We start from the raw sequence: 17662 nt of genomic DNA on the forward strand, positions 1-17662 counted from the left end.
TCGGCACTGCCTACAAATTTTCATGAGTAAGTTCACTCTAGTCCAAGGGAAATTCACTACATTAAAAAGCGCTCAGGTGATTTTATATTCTTGGAAGTAAAGAAAATCATGAGAAGATATTAGGCTAGAATGAAATGCAGTTGAGTTGTATTCTAGTAATATCAGTTGATTAATGTGGTCCTAGGGAGGTTCCTCTTTCCTGCAAATATGAATGAAACCTAACCCATGCTTGTTGCATTTCCGGCTAATCCTAAGATTGGCACATGAATTCGGATATATTCATGACATTCCTTGTGCATGTATGTTTGGTTAGGAAAAGCTCTTTCAGAAACTAATAGCCCCTCATTCCAAGTCCATTTGTTAATAATAAGAAAAACCAAGAATAGCAAATCTATCTTGAGGAAATCCAAATTTAGGTGAGGTGCTTTTAGATTTAGGACAAATTTTCTCTTCCCACCAGAGAACACTTTCTTGGATAGGTGTAGCCTCCTATTTACTTTCATTAGAATGGTCCATTCTTTCCAAACAATTAATCTGAAGACAAAAAAGGTGAAGATAAAACATTTTCAAAAGTTTTTGGCTGCAATTACGTTTCTTACTGAAGACTTGGGTCGGCAAGATTTTCCTTTGTTCTTTTTTAATTTTAGCATCTTAAACATCTATGTATTTTGTCTTCTTAGTTCCAAAATAAAAAGTCATCCGAACTTCATCTTTCATTAATCACAAGGTTCGAGGTAAGGGAGCAAAAAATTGAGCTCCCCTGATAGGCTAGGGGCATAATAACTTTACACAGAAGTAGAATTTAAGCCAGAAAAAAATTAAGGTGCTCTTTTAGGAGGAAAAAAGATCTTCAATTGCAATGATTGATAGTCTAACAAAAAAGCTTTACAGTTAAAAAAAAAAAAAAAAAAAAAAAAAAAAACACCCTTACACAATTTCAAAATGAATAGGATTCAGTGGCGTGGCGTGCTTTGTGACCTATCGATATTTCCCCACTTGAAGCTGTGGTAAATAATCGATTATTAAGGTGTTCGCTGCGAACACCCTGTTTATCGATACACTTCCATAGGTTTAAATGGCCAATCAATCGATATATCGCAAAACACGCCACACCATTGATGAGAACAGTTGTCCTTGAAGATTCGACCCATTCCTCATAAATTGCCTAAATGATTAGGATAAACATCAAAAATGTTCACTCAGCTGATACTTCAGCAGAATCTCATAATAATAGAAAGAAAAGAACCAGGAACTAAACAGAGAAAAGTGAGATAAAACAATTTTAAAATCAGAATAGTTTTTAATTTGATTTTCTTAATTAGATGGAAGTACAAATAAGGCTTAAATGGGTAAACAACTACTTAGAGTAGACAAGACGATAAAACATTTAAAAAGGCGTGAATCTTAAGAGTAAATTCATTGTATAACAAAAATTAAAACACAGGGATAACAGATGTACAGTTTCAATTTTCACTGGATAAATATTCATTAAAATTCTTCAAACCAATGAACTGATTGATTGCAGTGGTTTGTGAGATCCTATCTGTGACCGAAAAGTACGGAGTTGGCAAATGCAACGATTTAAAAATGCAACTATAGGAGCTGAGTTTTATCTTGACGAGGAACCGGCTGATGAGGGTTTCACTAGTTTTCGTAGACCCATGAGTAACTAGCTGGCTGCCAGTTGAAGATTTCTTTCTCAGGGAACCAGAGACTGATTTCTTTCTTGGCCGAATCGACAGAGTCTGATCCATGAATGATGTTTCTGAAACAAACAAAAAACAGGTAAATTTGTGAAATTAAGAGAAAATGGTACACTCATAAATAGAAAACCAGAATAATTCCGCACAACTACATCTCCTAGAAATCTCAATGCAAGTTCTTGTCCTGTGAAGCAATAGCCTCTTATTTGACCAGCTTTAAAACCTTCTCACAAGGTCTTACGAGTTTATGAGGATGTTACTGCACACTTTAGAACTCTCAGTCACATTCATTTATAAGGGACATTGATGAATGCGTGCTTCAGGAGGAAACTGAAGTGAATATCTGTGTCTTGAGATGTCAGCACATCCAAAGGTTAAATGACTCATTAGATGCTTCCTGTCAAGACAATGATTACTTTGCCCCAAGATTAAATTGAGATTTGGCACTTTCAAAGCTATTTAGAACTTTGAAAGCGTGGCTCCGGGGTTCTACAGTTAGACATTCATGCCTAGACTTCTGACACTATCTGAAAATGAAGTGGAATTTTCCCTAATTAATGTGCTTGCAGTACTTGATAATAGAATATTAGGTGAATAAATGTTGTCCACGACAGGTTCATGATGACCATGTGGATCATCTGAGTTTATGAGGACTTTACTATGCCTCCAGCGGAAAGTTTTGCTGAATCACTTACAAAATAAATAATTGATTCAGCATTTTGGAGGTTCATACATAGTAATATTTACTTCTTTCTTTACACAGCTATGTCCAACTTGAGAAAACCTAGACAAATGTTAGTTCAAGAAAATATCAAAGTAATAAAACTGTATCTTGAGATGTCAGCACATCTACAGGTATTGTTACTTGTTAGATGCTTCCTAACAAGACAATGGTTACTTTTCCCCAAGATAATTGAAATTTGGCACTGTCAACGCCATTTGGAACATTGAAAGCGTGGCTTTGGGGTTTAATGATAAAATGTTCATTTGCACAACTTAGGTATGATTTAATAAAACCACCAACATCATTCCCGATTCATGTCTTTTAGACAAATCAGTGCATACAAAACTGTTGTCCACGACAGGTTCATAATGACCATGGAGGGTCACCTGAGTTAATGAGGACTTTTCTATCCCTCCAACGGAAAGCTATGCTGAATCACTCATGATAAGTAAATGAATGTTTCAGTATTTTGGAGGTTCATACAAAAAAAAAAATATATTAAATTTTTATCAGCCTTAGGCAGCTTAAGAAAACACTGACAAACGTACAGTTCAAGAAAGAATCATAGCATAAGTTTGTATCTTGAGATGTCAGCACATCTACAGGTAAAATTACTCATTAGATGCTTCCTAACAAGACAATGATTACTGTTCCCCAAGATTTTTGAAATTGGCACTATCAAAGTCATTTGGAACTTTGAAAGCGTGGCTTCGGGGTTCTAGAACTATACGATCAACTCACTTTTAATTTGAAGTTTTCCAGAAAATAAATGCAGTTTTCCTGGATTAATATAATTAAAGGAATTTATTAAAAAATTTGAAGAAACTAATGTTGTCCACGACAGGTTCATAATGACCATGAAGGGTCATCTGAGTTTATGAGGACCTTTCTATACCTCCAACGGAAAGCTATGCTGATTTACTCCCAAGAGAGTATGAGTTTTCTAGCATTATGGAGGTTTACAGGAAAATATTCTGCATTTCTTACATAGCTATAGACAAATTGATGAGAAAATATGAAGGTGGAAGGAGGAAATCACATGAAATTGTTAGATAGTAAAAATACTTAAAAAAAACTTTCTCTCACTTGCTCCAAAAAAAAAAAATCTAGTTTTAAGTTGCGTTTCTACAATGCGGTGAATAGTCTAAACGAGAACGGAGACTAAATCTTTAAAGGCACATGAGTGAATACTTTTTAGTAAAATTGTATTATTGAACTATAGAAAGCATTGATAAAAGTATAATTCAAGAAAAAATCTTATTAAAAGTTTGTATCTTGAGATGTCAGCACATCTAAGGGTGAAATAACTCATTAGATGCTTCCTAACAAGACAATGATTACTGTTCCCCAAAATTTTATAAATTTGGCACTTTCAAAGTCATTTGTAAAATTGAAAGCGTGGCTCCGGGGTTTAACAATTAAATACAATTCCAGAATGATCTGAAAATGAATTCGAATGAAATGAAATTAAGATGCTCAGGGGAATTTAAAATAGAAAAAAAAAGGTGAATTAATGCTATCCACAATAGGTTCACCATGACCAAGTGGATCATCTGCTTTTATGAGGACTTCTCTATACCTCCAACAGAAAGCTATGCTGAATCACTCGCAGTAGTGAACAAGTTTTTCAGTATCATGAGGGCCCATAACAAAATTTACGTCATTTCTTATACAGTCATGCACAGCTAAAAGAAAACATTAATGAATGTGTAGTCAGAGAGAGTCAAAACATAAGTCTGTATCTTGAGATGTCAGCTCATCTAAAGGTAAAATGAGCCATTAGATGCTTCCTAACAAGACAATGATTATTTTACCCTAACTTCATGGATAGAACCACACACGATCCTTATGCAGAATCCCCCGGTTAAATCTGATGAAACCTCATTTCATTGCTTTGTCACGCTGACAGAAAGCTCTCCTCATAAGTCAACTTGCAGCAGGCACCAATCCGAAGGAAGAGGCCGACCCCGGGGGCAGTTACTCTGAGTCACCTTCGAAAACCTGGGTTTAGTAATGACATCAGGTTTGACCGGGAAGATTTCCCACAACAATCGGGCGTAGTTCTTTGCAACTATCTGAGTCATTTGGAACTAAGAGAGCATGATTCTAGGGTATCACTATGAGGATATTAATTTCACATCAGGCACTATCTAAAAAAAATAAAACAGCTGGAATATCTTACTTAAACAATTACAGAGCTTTTCAACAGAGTACATGGAGGATGTTGTCCATCAACAGGTTCACAATGAACGTGAAAGGTCATCTGAGTTTACGAGGACTTGTTTCCACCTCCAAAAAAAGCTTGGCCCTCTCATTTACCTAATAATACATCTACAAGTGTTCCAGCATCAGACGAAGGCTGTTAGAGATATTAGATTTATCTGCCTCTCAATCGCATGCATTTCAAGCAGATCATTTAGTACGGGAATCATGAAAATATGTATTAATGTAAAAGCCTCTGGCTACAGCTAAGAGCAAAGCAAGGAAAAACATTTCAGGTTTACCTTCCAACTTGGATGCAGAAGTCTCCTCTGATGGTTCCGGGAGCTGAGTCTTTGGGGTCGGTTGCGCCAAGCATTTGACGTCCAGTTTTAACAACGTTCAAACCTTCCCAAACCTGAAATCCATGAATATCAGTGTCAAATAAAGTCTTAAACACTCATAGAAGATAAAAACATTATAGTATTTCAAAGAGTAAGGGCCTTCAGGTTCTATTTGCGATACTTAAATAAGAATTTGGAGAGGTTGAAAATTTTGTAAAACTTCCATTTCTTTGCAAAAGTCTTGTTGGAAGTAGTTAGGCAGCCTTGTATATTTTAAGAAAAAAGGCTAGTATTCATTGTGGCTACCTCTACCTTTTAGGCTTACGGACTTCAAGAATTATTTAAAAAAAAATAAAAATGACAAAAATAAGAGAGCTCTGAGAAGACAGGGCAAAGTGTAGAAACTGCTGTTGCCCATTACTCTCAATAAAGGAGGGTACGCCGTCATTGTACATAGAAAAATAAGCTAGTTCTCTACGAATTTTAGCATTGAAAAGGCCCAGTTTTTTTCCTTCCCCCTCCAGTCATCTGTAGAAGGAACTAATGACAAATTGGGGTTGAATATGGGAGAAGGCTATTGGAAAGTTTTGACCTGTGAGCACATGCGTAACAGCCTTAATCACAGCTGATTCCTCTCCAACTTCACCAATCTGCAAAAAAATAAATTAAAGAAAGGATAAGGTCTTACCATGGGCACAACTGGTCCAGAAGACATGTATTTAACTAGACCTGGGAAGAAAGGACGGGCGGAGAGGTCAGAGTAATGCTTCTTCAGGAGGTCTTCGTTGGCCTGGAAATAAGATTGAAAAATTTAGTTTCAAGTAAAATGCCAACAAAAACATACATTGAAAGCCAATCGCTGATTTGCTTTTGATTTCAGTCCTGGATATCTTGAGGAAATAAAGAACAAAATTGCAATGAAATAGAAAGCACTGACATCGAGGAATTACAGGAACTCGATTTTACAATCTACTAGGGGGCTACGCCCTAGTTACTATGTATATAACGAGTATTAGCAAAAATGTTCTTAGTTCCATGTGGAGCAAAAAACGCAACATGTATAACAATAAGAAATTGTCTCAGTGGTCTTGAGCTGATTTTCTCCCAGATTCAGTGAATATGTGAGCTATTCTTTCCAAGACCACAAGGGAACTCTCAATTTCATAGATAGAAAAAAGAGAAATGAATTAGGGAGACCGTTTGCATTTTAGTAGATACATGAAGATCTACGAATGAAAATATACCAACCACCTCCTGTTTTCGTTCCATGGACAAGATAGCATAGAAATATAATTTAAGAAAGGAATTGAGACAGTTACCAAAGTTACCAAGTGTGCAATAACGATTGCATGCATTTTCAATCCCTCATGGCCTGTCATGACAGTGCAACAGATCATGAGAAAACTTCGAATATGGATCTGTTTGAAATTAACAGGAAGAGATAAGGTTGAACCAAACTGAAGCCTGGTTACCAACGATTGAAAAGCTTAAATGAAACCGAATCCATGAGTTTCCAAGCCCTCATGGCCATTCACAGCTGGGAGGCAGAAAATGCAACCCCTTCCGGCATGGTTACCTCGCATTGAAAAAAGTAATCTTCGTGATACTTGAGGGGCAATTAAATTAATTAGATTGCGATAGGATCAACGACCTAACTTAATTGACAAGGAATGAAGCTGTCTAATGTCAAGCAGGTTATCAGAGAGAAGCCTAACATGTGATAACCACACGACAGGTCTACGGAGCCTCATGAGAGGGGCCTTTCAGAGGTTGCCCTTAAAACTGGGGTTGCTTCGGCAAGATTCAATTTAAGAGATTAGAATTGGACAAATATGATGCTGCTACGATGAATGATAGGAATAAGGGATGATAGAGAGGAAAGAATAAACTTACGTGGACCAACTTCATGGCAACCAGCTTGAAGCCCTTGCTCTCGAATCGCTCGATAATTTTACCGACGAGTCCTCGTTGAACTCCATCGGGTTTGATCATGATGAAGGATCTCTCTTTGTTGTCAGCCATACTTTGGATGCTAAATATTACGATCACAGAAATAGAAAGCAACGAGAAAATTGAGGAAAATTACTAGTGATTCACGCACTCACAGCCGGCGAAAAGTAAAATGGACGGATGAACAGGGATCAGGATGCTCATCTGACATTTAAAAAAAAAACACTAAAAATAGGTACAAACGGCCTTGAACCGTTAAAACGCATTTACGTTCGCAAGATTATCATGCATTACATTTTGTGGATATGAAAATTATTTCTAATAAATTGACGATAGTATTGAGGGTTTCAATCCAATTCTGATGTCGATTGAGATTTTTTAAAATCATGTGGCACATCAACAAAATTTTATTTTTAAGGTTGGTCATAAAGTCCGACAAAATACCGCGAATTTTAAAAAAAGTTCTCTCCAGTTGATCACTGGGAGAACAAAATACTATCCACCACTTCTCATGCACCACAGACCACCATTTATTAATTAATGTCATAGAATATTTATATTACAGTTTATGACTATATTTATTCATCAACTTAGGCGAGAATGAAAAAAAATTGATGAAATCGCAAGACTACAGACTCTACGGAAGGACCTGATGTTGGATTCATTGATTGCTGTAATTGATTACCCAAAAACGCTATGGAGAGTTAGCTCTATGACTTTATGAAAAGAAAGCAAAGAATCATACACCAAGAAATTTCCAAATTACAGAGGTCCTCTTTATCCCAGGAGATTCGCAACATAAATTTCCACAAAATTTTTGGTTGAAAATTTATCTGGCGATAATTTATTGCCTAGCTTCAGAAGATAACAACTGTCACGTCTAAAAAAATAATGGTTTGAAATTACTAACGACTACTCTTCTATTATTTATTAATGGGGAAAAAAGAGAAGAAAAAAATCTGAATGGATCACATTAACCACTGTAGCCAGTTTCTTATACATTTAAAAGACGGGTGAGCCGCTAAACCTTTGCAATTACAATATATTTTGTTCCCAGCGAATGCTGCTTGTGAGGTACTTAGGTTCCTCATGACGTTCATGTGGGGGCAACACTATTGTATGAAAATGAACAAAATGAAAACACCAAGTAATAATAGAATTATTTATTTGCTTGTTTCACAAGACCAATCAACCGTAAAACATTAGAATAAATCAACAACTGAACAAACCAAAAATATTACACGATGTAAGCGTCTTCCCAGCAAACATTAACAATTCATGGAGGACGAGCTACAAACTAACTGAACTTCAAGCATTGAAGCACTAACATTCACTTTAACTGGTAGAAAAACCTCCATTACCATAAAGGCAAAAAGCAAAAGTGTTTATCTATTGTGTGTGATGTAAATGGTTTTCTGAAAACTTTATTCGAAGTTCACAGAATTTCATAAAAATATAAATATTCAAAAACTTGCGAGTAAGATTGGACTTAAAGATAGAGACAATGTTTAAATGACTCTTGTTATTTAAAGAATCTCACTAGCTAAATACCTCGGGTACAGCTTATAAAAATGAAGGATTAGAATTTCAGGTGATTAAAAGGGTGAAAAAAAGCTCAAACTAGGTTCATACTACGATCAGACCAGACTTGTGCAGAGGTAAAATAAGTTTGCAAATACAAGTCCTGTATTTGAAATTTCTTGCTCCTTTAAAACTCCCTGTGATGAAGTTCCTAATTCTAGTCCTGTTAATGCAAACATGAAACCATGAACAGTATCTTAACACCTAATGCAGCTCTACGATTGTTGAACTAAAGTCAAGCAAATAAAAAGTATTCGAGTTAATAGTAAATCGAAGAAATTGAAGAATTGGCTTAAAACATTGGTTACAATCCCCCATGAAGACATATAATTATGCAAGACAGCAAAGTATCCAGCAAAAATTGACAATTAGCACATAAAAAATAAAATAATTAAATGAAAGAGTAAAATATAAAATAAAATAAAACAAAAATATGGGTAAAAATATAAATAAATCAATGAATCCTTCAAAAGAGGGTTGGACCACATTAAACAGCAAATTCGACACTTTCTGCACGATCCAAATACCTAACATGATTGCAACTATGAAGCAATAAAGGAGAAAGGTAATTACATAATTAAAAGATACATACATTGGGCCCTGTTTTGAAGGCATTGAGGTTTCTTTTCAACAGAAAAATAGGATAAAGACATTTGAAAACACTAAATGTAATTAAAAAAAAAAAATAAAAAAAATTACAGCTCAGTTGCAGGGTCGGAACAGGTTTTGTTGAGAAAAATGGCATTTGATGGGACATTACTAAAATAACCATCGGAAGAGTGGCTAAATTGGCAGGAACATCTTCATAAAAATAAAAGTTCTGAACAGCTGCGCAATCCACAAAGATTTTTGGAGCTTTTATTTGCTTCAGAATGTGTGTTAAATTTTTGAGGCTTTCGGATGGGTATCAAAATTTCAGGTTGATAATGGCTTCATTTCTACATGAAATTCTAAATTTATATCAAAATGGAAAAAAAGGGGAGGAGGACCTCAAAAACAAGATGCAATTAGAGTTCTGAAGAATTTTAGGTACACTGAAAGCAGTAAATTCAGCCTTTTCTTGTCCTGATCAATTAAATCATACACTGAGATCAAAATAAAATCTGATGGACAAAAAAAAAAAAAAAAAAAAAATAAAAAGACAAAAACACTCAGAAAAAGGGTATCATTTTGTGTCTGAATTTATAATCATAACGAGGAAAGGTAGTAAAACAAAACAACCTAAATACTCAAACATAATGGAGAATGAAATGGACGGCTTGAACCAAAATGAACTGAACTGCATTTATTTCCCGTTGTCTAATCTCTTCCTATATTTAAAGGAAAAATAAGCAATGTAATGTCTTGCAACTTATGATAAATTTCTTACAGATTGTGAAAATATTACTGGCTAGAGTTTAGAGTAGAATGCTTTTGAGTTTTCTGTTAAAAAATAAAAAACATGAAAGGGAATAGGACAATGTATCTGCAGTTGGGTTGACTTCGCTGAGGCCGTCCAAATGACATTAGGGTAACAAATGTGTGATTCAAAGCTGTAAAATCTGCCTGAAAAACAAAAGTGGAATGATCGCGAAGTATACAGGCGCCTTTTGGTGATTTCAAAAGCATTGATATAAGGAGTTACACACAATGAATACTGTATAAAGAAAAGAGGATCAAATAACTTCTTTGTACTTCTCAATAGGCAGATTTTACAATTTTTGCGGGCCTTACACACCAAAAATCATTATTACATGATTCCCTTCCTGAATGTTTCAGTTTCAGTTTTACAAAATTGTAACATAGGGTATAGAAAAAGAGATGGTTTGTGATGTTTATAATAAAAGTAACGTGATGCAGTAGATGCAAGCTAACATTAATTTTTGCACCAAAATAATGAGCAAATCGTAAAATAAAAATTAAGCACCACAATTATTACACTGAAAGGTAATCCTGATAATTACCTGGAAAGGTAATCCTGATAATTACATGGAAAGGTAATCCTGAAAAAAGTCTGAGGAAGATGAAAATGAAGAGAAAGAGAGAAAGTTCAGGATAAATTTACTTCAAGTCTAGAGTAAATCAGATTTGATTTTGTGCCTACTTCCTTTCTTTTTCGATTGTAACTTCAGACTGTGATGTAAGAAAAGAGAATTTTATCCCTGTCAAAGTATGATATTGTTAATGATTAACAAAATCAAAGTTTGTTCTGATGAGTTCAGTTAGTTTAGAGAGTGTTACTGAACTCTTCTGAGAGAATAATCAAATTTCGAAATCATCGAATTTATTTTCAAAGAATTTTTCAGTGCTTATGGTCAATATTCTGTCTTTTGGCAAAAAATTCTGTCTTTTCCAAACACAGGTAGAGAAGTGTGAAGATTTATTCATCAATGAGAATCGAAAAGCACTGATGATTCTTAAATAGGTCTTAATACCCTGTAAATAAAAAATGAAATGCAATATCCGGCAGAGTGATTTTTGTCGCAGAAAAAATAAAAAGATAAACTTTTCATAAAAAAAAAGACCGTATCCATACAATGATGGATATAAATACTGTAGAAGGCACAAGTATTGACAATGATTAGGAATACCAAAGATGGGGATTTTGGACTTCTTAATAGAAGTAAAGCTTAAAAACATTTAACATTTGATCAAAAATTGGAAACCCTACTTTAGAGTTGGTATTTTTGATCGGTTAAAATTTTGAAAAGTGATTCAGGCTTGGGGCCAGACCCGATATAGTTTTGGGCTAAGCCAAATTAAACTAACCTCCGAGGTAGAAGTGACTGGAATGTATAATATCAGGAGAATGGTTGTACATCACCGACAGTATATGCTACACAAGTGGCGTGGTCAAGTTTTCCAGGCACCAACGCAAGTTTTCCGCAAATTTCTTTTCGCTTGCAACGCTGCTCGGAGCGACTTAGAGCTTTCCCTTCAGCACCAGAGTAGAGTTCTACATCCTCAAGAATACGTCTTTTAGCTGCGGTTAGGTGGGTTACGAAATCTAAAAGGAGTTTCACTAGCTCCTTGGCTGAAGTACATGAGGGACCTTTTCCAGAAACTCCGTGTTTCAATAAATCTTCAGTGCGCAGTAACGTTAGCCGATGTCTTTGATGGGCTTCTATGGATGGTAACCCTAGGACAAAGATAAAAATTAAAATTAGATTTAAAAAAAAAAAAATTGAAAAAAAATATATACTTTGGAATCATGCTTAAATTCTCAAATCTGGAAAAATTATAGCTTAGTGTCAGGATGAAAAATAAAAAAATTTGATGGTCAGAAACTTCAAGAGGGAAAAAATATTACGAGCTGATCTTTTAATGTAAATGTAAAACCAATGTTCAAACTAAATGTAAAAATTCTGTAAAATGTAAATTGAGTTGGTTAAAATATGCAAAGAGAATCTGAACTTACCGGCAAATTTCCCAACGACAGGGTCTAAATTGTCTGACACACCATCTGATGTGAGGAAAACAACATCTCCTGGAAAAACGTCTGTCATTGACAAGGTAAGGTTAGACAATTCTGGATTCTGACCGTCGACTGGCCCCAAAGCACCAAGAGCATCCCTCATATCGCGCATGGAGTGCACATCGTGAGAGCCTGCAATTACATAATTGCGGTTATTTACAACCATCATCCAAATGGAAACCAAATGACAAAAACAGCTGGGCTAGCAGAGCAAATACCTGCACTACAGCACTCAAACGTACCTATGATAGAAGGCATTTGGCTTGTCACAAGATGGGGAGAATCATTTATCATTTTTTAAAACAGGATGCGAGGAGTATTCATCATACATTCGCTGGGGAACTAAGTTTGCAACTGAAATTCTCCCTCAATCTTGTACTGGTACTCATTAAGGCTCTAAATTAGTGACTCTATTTGAAATTTTTGAACTTTTTATCCTTGTTTTCCCCACAAAATAGTGTGGACCTAGCACTATAATACCAACTGGTTTGCAACTAAGTACATATGAAAAGTCTTGAAAATGAATTGATTTGCAGGTTTCCTAAGAGGCTCAATCAATCCTAAGTTGTGACACTCTAACACGACGAGAACATAATTCGAAAATGTCAAAACTCTGGATGCCCAGGAAAAAGGGTACATCAAAATATTTTGAGGGCAGAGTATGCTGGATTGTATTTACGCTAGGAAGAAATACCCACAAGGGGATAAAGAAAGAAAAAATTAGAATGAGAGGTTTACCTTGCGTTATTTCACGCACACCATACTTGGGACTGTAGACGTACGCTAAGCTATCCCCTACATTGCACGTACAAACGATGTACTTGTCTGGAACTGCTGATGGCAAAACTACTGCAGCTGTCAGGGTGGTGAGCATGCCTTGTTCTTGCAGGATCAATGTGTGGGCTGCATGGAAGGACCTTAGCAAGGCGATAAACACATCCTAGAAAAACAGACGAGTCATGCTCTGATGTTATTCAAGTCATGAAAAACAAAGTAAAGTTAAAGAAGCGCCTTGAAGACTATTAAAAAAATAGTTTGGGAGTTTTCTGATCTGAGATTATGCACATGAGATGAATCTGTACAGACAGGAGATTCAAGCTCAAAACTACAGAGACCTCCACAAATACATATTTTCAAAAGATGGATGAAAGGTAGAGATAGGCGGATTTTTAATTATAATAAAACTTGTTTCCTTGTATACTCAGAATTTAACGAAAGGAGGCAAAGGCTCGGATCCGTCAGCTTGTATACCTATTCATCACTTTATGGCAATGCATAGATAGGTAAAAAATTTAAATTTTAAAGAATTTGATATTAAAATTATGAAAATATTCAGTGTTAAAGAATGTGTTTGAGTAACCCACAACGAAGGATTTTTCACACAGATATCTTCTTCTTCAATTGTTCTAATTTATCAGGAGAGTCATTAAACAAAGTTGGTCACTTGAGGATTGAAGTATCTACAGGGTGTCTACTAAAACAGGCAAGACAAAAATCAGTATGTACATACTTTTACAGTACATTCCCAAGAAATTCAGTACCTACTTCTTCAATAGAACTTGATCTCCGATTGACGAAATTCGAAAAATTTCAAAAATTTGAATTTTTCGCTCAAATTACGTCAAAAGTGAAAAAAATTCCAGACCTTCTGGCGAATTTCTGTAATTTTTCAGTTCTTCCCTACCACCCTTAAAAATCAGTACTTATTCTGATCTTTCCGGAAATTCCGGACTTGTAGATGCCTTGATATACCGACTCTCTTCATAAGATTTAGTAATTTGATATTCTTCCGATAAAATAATACTTACAGTGGTTGTGGTTACACCCTGAGTTGGTTTTGAAAATATGGCTTTATTCAGGTAATCAACGCAGCCATGAACAGCTGCACGCGCTGCCAAAGACGCTTTGTGTCCCCAATTTACCCCATCCGCTAGCACTATAATTGCAGAGTTCTTCCGACTGACAATTGCGAAGCAATCTGCGATAGGCTCTCCCGCATGGACCCTTGTCAAGGGATGCATCTCATAGAGTGTCATGGAAGCTCCATATGCTCTGCTGTTCCCTGAACTCCACTCAGAGACACCTGCAATTTCTTTCTTCAATTCTGGAAAATTATTTAGAACGAAGTACATTGGAGTGATCACTGACAACTTCTAGTTCACTAATACTAAATCCAACAAGCCGGCTAAGTTGTAAGAGTCAAATTTTGAAAATTATTCATGACAGATGTTTTTTTGGCTTTTTTGAGTACATAGTATGTGATGACATACAATTTAGCAGATCAGATATTTGGAGGGCAAAAAATAATTTAGGAATCAAGAGGAAATTTTATAAATGTAGCTAATTCATTGTAATGCCCTAATTTAGTCTGTACTTAGGAATTTTTTGATATTTTAAACTGTACTTACAGTGTGAAAAATCGCTCTGCAATATAATTAATAGCCGTTTTGGGCGCGCTTCGCTTACCCATCATGGCTAGCCAGGGGGCTGCGCCCACTGGACCCCCAGTCAGTCGACCATCAGGGATTAAAATCGGAGGTTGATCCCCAGCATGCGTCGAGATGCTGCATTGGGAATTTTTTTTTTCTTTCGTAGATCGATGATATAGTATCACCTACTTACCTATTGTAAAAGCATCCTGATTTACCTGGGTAGCTGAAAATTAGTTTTGTTGCTAGAACAAATGAGACAAATAAAAAATTTAACAAACCTGAATTTTTGTTGATTTCAAAGTTAATTTTGCTATATGCGTCAGGAGCACTGTCTGACTTTTGAAGTGGATGGAACTCTAGACTTGACTTAGAAGATAATGGAGGTAGTAAAGTTGATAAGTTACTGTTTGCATCTCGTAACTGACGATCTGTTTCATCGACTGAAATAGAGTAAGAGATGATGAGCCATTCCTGATAGTATGAGTCTTTGATGAAAATTGAATATTTTTCCTCTTTTTTATTTGAGGCAGAATGCCATTTTTTAGTCACAAGACATCAAAAAAGAGTCTACATGATTTTGTGGGGGAAACAGAGCCATAAAAAACCAAAAATTGGAATTAGAGACTAAAAACTAACTTCTGGATAAAAAGTAACTAATTCTCGTTCAAAACTAAGGAGGAGGAGCATTCAGTCCAAGCAGGTGCATAGTATACCGATGGCTCTAGTTTGATAAATAAGTACCTCAGATTGCAATTTTGTAAGTCTCTGCTAAGTAATTTGTTAAGAGGAAAACTGAAGAACAGTTTTTATTGAAATTTTCTAGGCAGTTTCTTCACTTATTTAAAAATAATCACACAAAATTTCGAGGAAACATTCTGATTATTTTTCTTTGAAGAGAGATTAACATAATCAGGACTAGGAGACATTTCAATTGCAAATTGACTATGCAAATTTTTTGTATTTAAGTGGCCATTGTTATGTTCTGATGTAATTTTTCCCCAGCAGATTTCTGAATCTTCTTTTCAACAGTATTTGAGCCATTATTTATGTGCTTTCATTCCCTCGATTTTTAGATATCAAATCTGTAAGTAATTCCGGACTATTCGAAATTTTCATTACCAGACTTATAGGGGACTGTAAGTTTGAATATTGCAGTTCTATTGTAGTGAGAGAGATTATATAAGTCTTCAATTATGAAGTCTCTCTACAGTTAGAGACAAAGCCTTGACCACTTCATTGGAATCAAACATAATTTTTTGATGGCTCATAAATGTTTTCTACTACAGGAAAAAATATAGGAGAGGACAAACCATTTCGGCAGCTGATTTCATCATCAACAACATCGATGAAATGCACATCTGGATCACTCGTTGACAGACATCTTTGTTGCTGGTTTACCGTTGTCAACCCTCCGCCTGGGCCAGTCATTGCTGTGATGACTGGGTATGAAAGTTGACCCACTTTTTGGGATGGAAGCTCCTGGTACGACCTCCCATGAAGGATTTTCGGCTCATCTCTGTGGGCTTCTTTCCTAAAAAAAAAAAAAAATACCTCAATCATATTTTTAAATGTGAATGATAGAAATGTGGTGGAATAATTAAGAAAGATAGATTACGTGGATACATAGAGAATCAATTTTCCTCAAATTCATTTTATTTCCGTACATTTTAAAAAGGAAACACCATTGGAATCCAAGATCTTAACAGAATTGTAGAATCACAATTGAATACAACAAGATATCGATGGCTAAAATGGGAAACCTTGTATCTTCATCTACAACACTGTAGACTTCCGGTCATACTTAATTTTTTCTTTGGTGAACTAGTCAACGTAATTTCTTGAAAACTTCCTCAACTTTGTTTAACTCTCTTGTTAGAATATTCTAAGCAAATTTCAAGCCATAAAATTAGCTGCTTCCTCTAGAAAGTAGAAAAAGGTAGGGGCCGAAATTTTGAAACATAGCAATGGAGATACGTGGTGTCGCACTTCGGCCATCAATATGAGGTTGTAACAAATATCAAAGCAAAGGATTCTAGATATTGAATCATGTTTGAAAAGGATGACAGAAATTGCAAAGTTATAATTTATTTTTGAACGTGATGTTCATTTTGACCCTAAGGTTTAAGCACTGTCATGGGTCATTTTAGTGTGATGAAAATTGGTTCAAGGAACTCCAGTTTTAAGGAATTAGGAAATTGCTGACTGAAGCCATAGCGGCAAAATATACGTTAGTACTTACTCAGACAGAAAAACAATGAGAGGTCTCTGATGTACAGAGCCATACTGTTAGAGTAGATGGAAACAACCTGTGTGAAAATGTTCAAACGAACCTGTTCAAGTACTGTTGTATAAAAGCAGAGGATGCGACGGAAACATCGGCCTCAGGTCTGGTGTCTGAGGGAGCGGAGAGCTGCCGTATCAGACCTGCAATTTTTTGACGGAACGAGGGCATAGTTAACAAAGAAAAAGCTGGCACACTGAATTGCAAAACTGTCCTTGGGTGAATACATGCACTAATGCTTCAGGACTCTGATAGCAGGTGGGTGAAGTTGAGACTGAAAGTGAACTTCAACATGGAATGCTGAACTCCTCACCTACAGATCGGGATGAAACCGAGGATTTCAAATGGTTTATTGCACAGTGCATAATCACACGCGATACACAAGACGTGGAAATTTTATTTCCCTAGGAAAATTGAAGTGAAGTGGTGGAATTGGGTAATGGCACTAGGGAGCCATTTGTAACAATGGTACAAAAGTAAACAAACAAAACGAAAATGGTTCGTTGCCATATTCTGTTTTTTCGTTCCTTTGTCGGAAATACCGCGGAAACCGGGACCGAAAGAGACGTTTCTTTCGAAAAAGAGCGCTAAATTTTAAATTAACGCTCCTGTCAAAAAAGAGCGCACCTTTTAATTTCAGGAATTAATTGATACTTACAAAATCCATAGTTCTAGTTTACGAGTATAAAACAGATTATTTTGCTAGCTGTCTATGAATATAACGTTTATCAACGGTGTAAGTAAGTCGTCAATCAAATTACTCGGTTTGCGACGTCGCAGACTTCCTGTCATATGTACTTTATTTTTTAAACGGAAAACAACTCAACGGCAATTCTTTATAACTGCCGTGATTTTTCTTCTCTGTACGAGGAAAATTCTGCATAATCTTCAAGGAATGATGTCAATTCGTTCTCCTTTAAAAAAATAACATAGAGGCGGAGATTTTCAGACACCGCAAACGAGATATCGATGATGAAAGTGCAGAAGTGCGTAC

The 17662-nt window shown here is 35.8% G+C and overlaps 2 protein-coding genes across 2 annotated transcripts; both read right to left on the reverse strand.

Moving 5' to 3' along the window:
• Nucleotides 1–1280: 1280 nt before the first annotated feature.
• Nucleotides 1281–7117, reverse strand: awd (nucleoside diphosphate kinase). Its single transcript, XM_019042122.2, has 4 exons — nucleotides 6864–7117; nucleotides 5659–5760; nucleotides 4932–5044; nucleotides 1281–1765 (listed from the first exon to the last, which is right to left on the reverse strand). The coding sequence occupies exons 1-4, from the start codon at nucleotides 6990–6992 to the stop codon at nucleotides 1645–1647; spliced, it is 465 nt and encodes a 154-aa protein (XP_018897667.1). The 5' UTR covers nucleotides 6993–7117; the 3' UTR covers nucleotides 1281–1644.
• Nucleotides 7118–8068: 951 nt separating this feature from the next.
• LOC109030905 (PP2C-like domain-containing protein CG9801) lies at nucleotides 8069–17151 on the reverse strand. The gene is made up of 7 exons (XM_019042121.2): nucleotides 16718–17151; nucleotides 15698–15918; nucleotides 14666–14827; nucleotides 13764–14059; nucleotides 12694–12895; nucleotides 11899–12087; nucleotides 8069–11619 (listed from the first exon to the last, which is right to left on the reverse strand). Exons 1-7 carry the CDS (start codon nucleotides 16837–16839, stop codon nucleotides 11282–11284), a joined length of 1530 nt encoding a protein of 509 aa, XP_018897666.1. The 5' UTR covers nucleotides 16840–17151; the 3' UTR covers nucleotides 8069–11281.
• Nucleotides 17152–17662: the final 511 nt, after the last annotated feature.

This window comes from Bemisia tabaci, chromosome 5 (assembly GCF_918797505.1).
Source record: "Bemisia tabaci chromosome 5, PGI_BMITA_v3".
NCBI classification, from domain to species: domain Eukaryota; kingdom Metazoa; phylum Arthropoda; class Insecta; order Hemiptera; family Aleyrodidae; genus Bemisia; species Bemisia tabaci.

Coding starts and splice junctions, on each gene's coding strand:
- LOC109030905 (XM_019042121.2), bottom strand. CDS start 16,839: ATGCCCTCGTTCCGTCAAAAAATTGCAGGTCTGATACGGCAGCTCTCC. Junction 14,060..14,665: donor TGAAATCAACAAAAATTCAG/GTTTGTTAAATT, acceptor ATAATTTTCCAG/AATTGAAGAAAGAAATTGCA. Junction 12,088..12,693: donor TGTGCGTGAAATAACGCAAG/GTAAACCTCTCA, acceptor ATGTAATTGCAG/GCTCTCACGATGTGCACTCC.
- awd (XM_019042122.2), bottom strand. CDS start 6,992: ATGGCTGACAACAAAGAGAGATCCTTCATCATGATCAAACCCGATGGA. Junction 5,045..5,658: donor CTGGACCAGTTGTGCCCATG/GTAAGACCTTAT, acceptor CATGGATTTCAG/GTTTGGGAAGGTTTGAACGT. Junction 1,766..4,931: donor TTCTGCATCCAAGTTGGAAG/GTAAACCTGAAA, acceptor TGTTTGTTTCAG/AAACATCATTCATGGATCAG.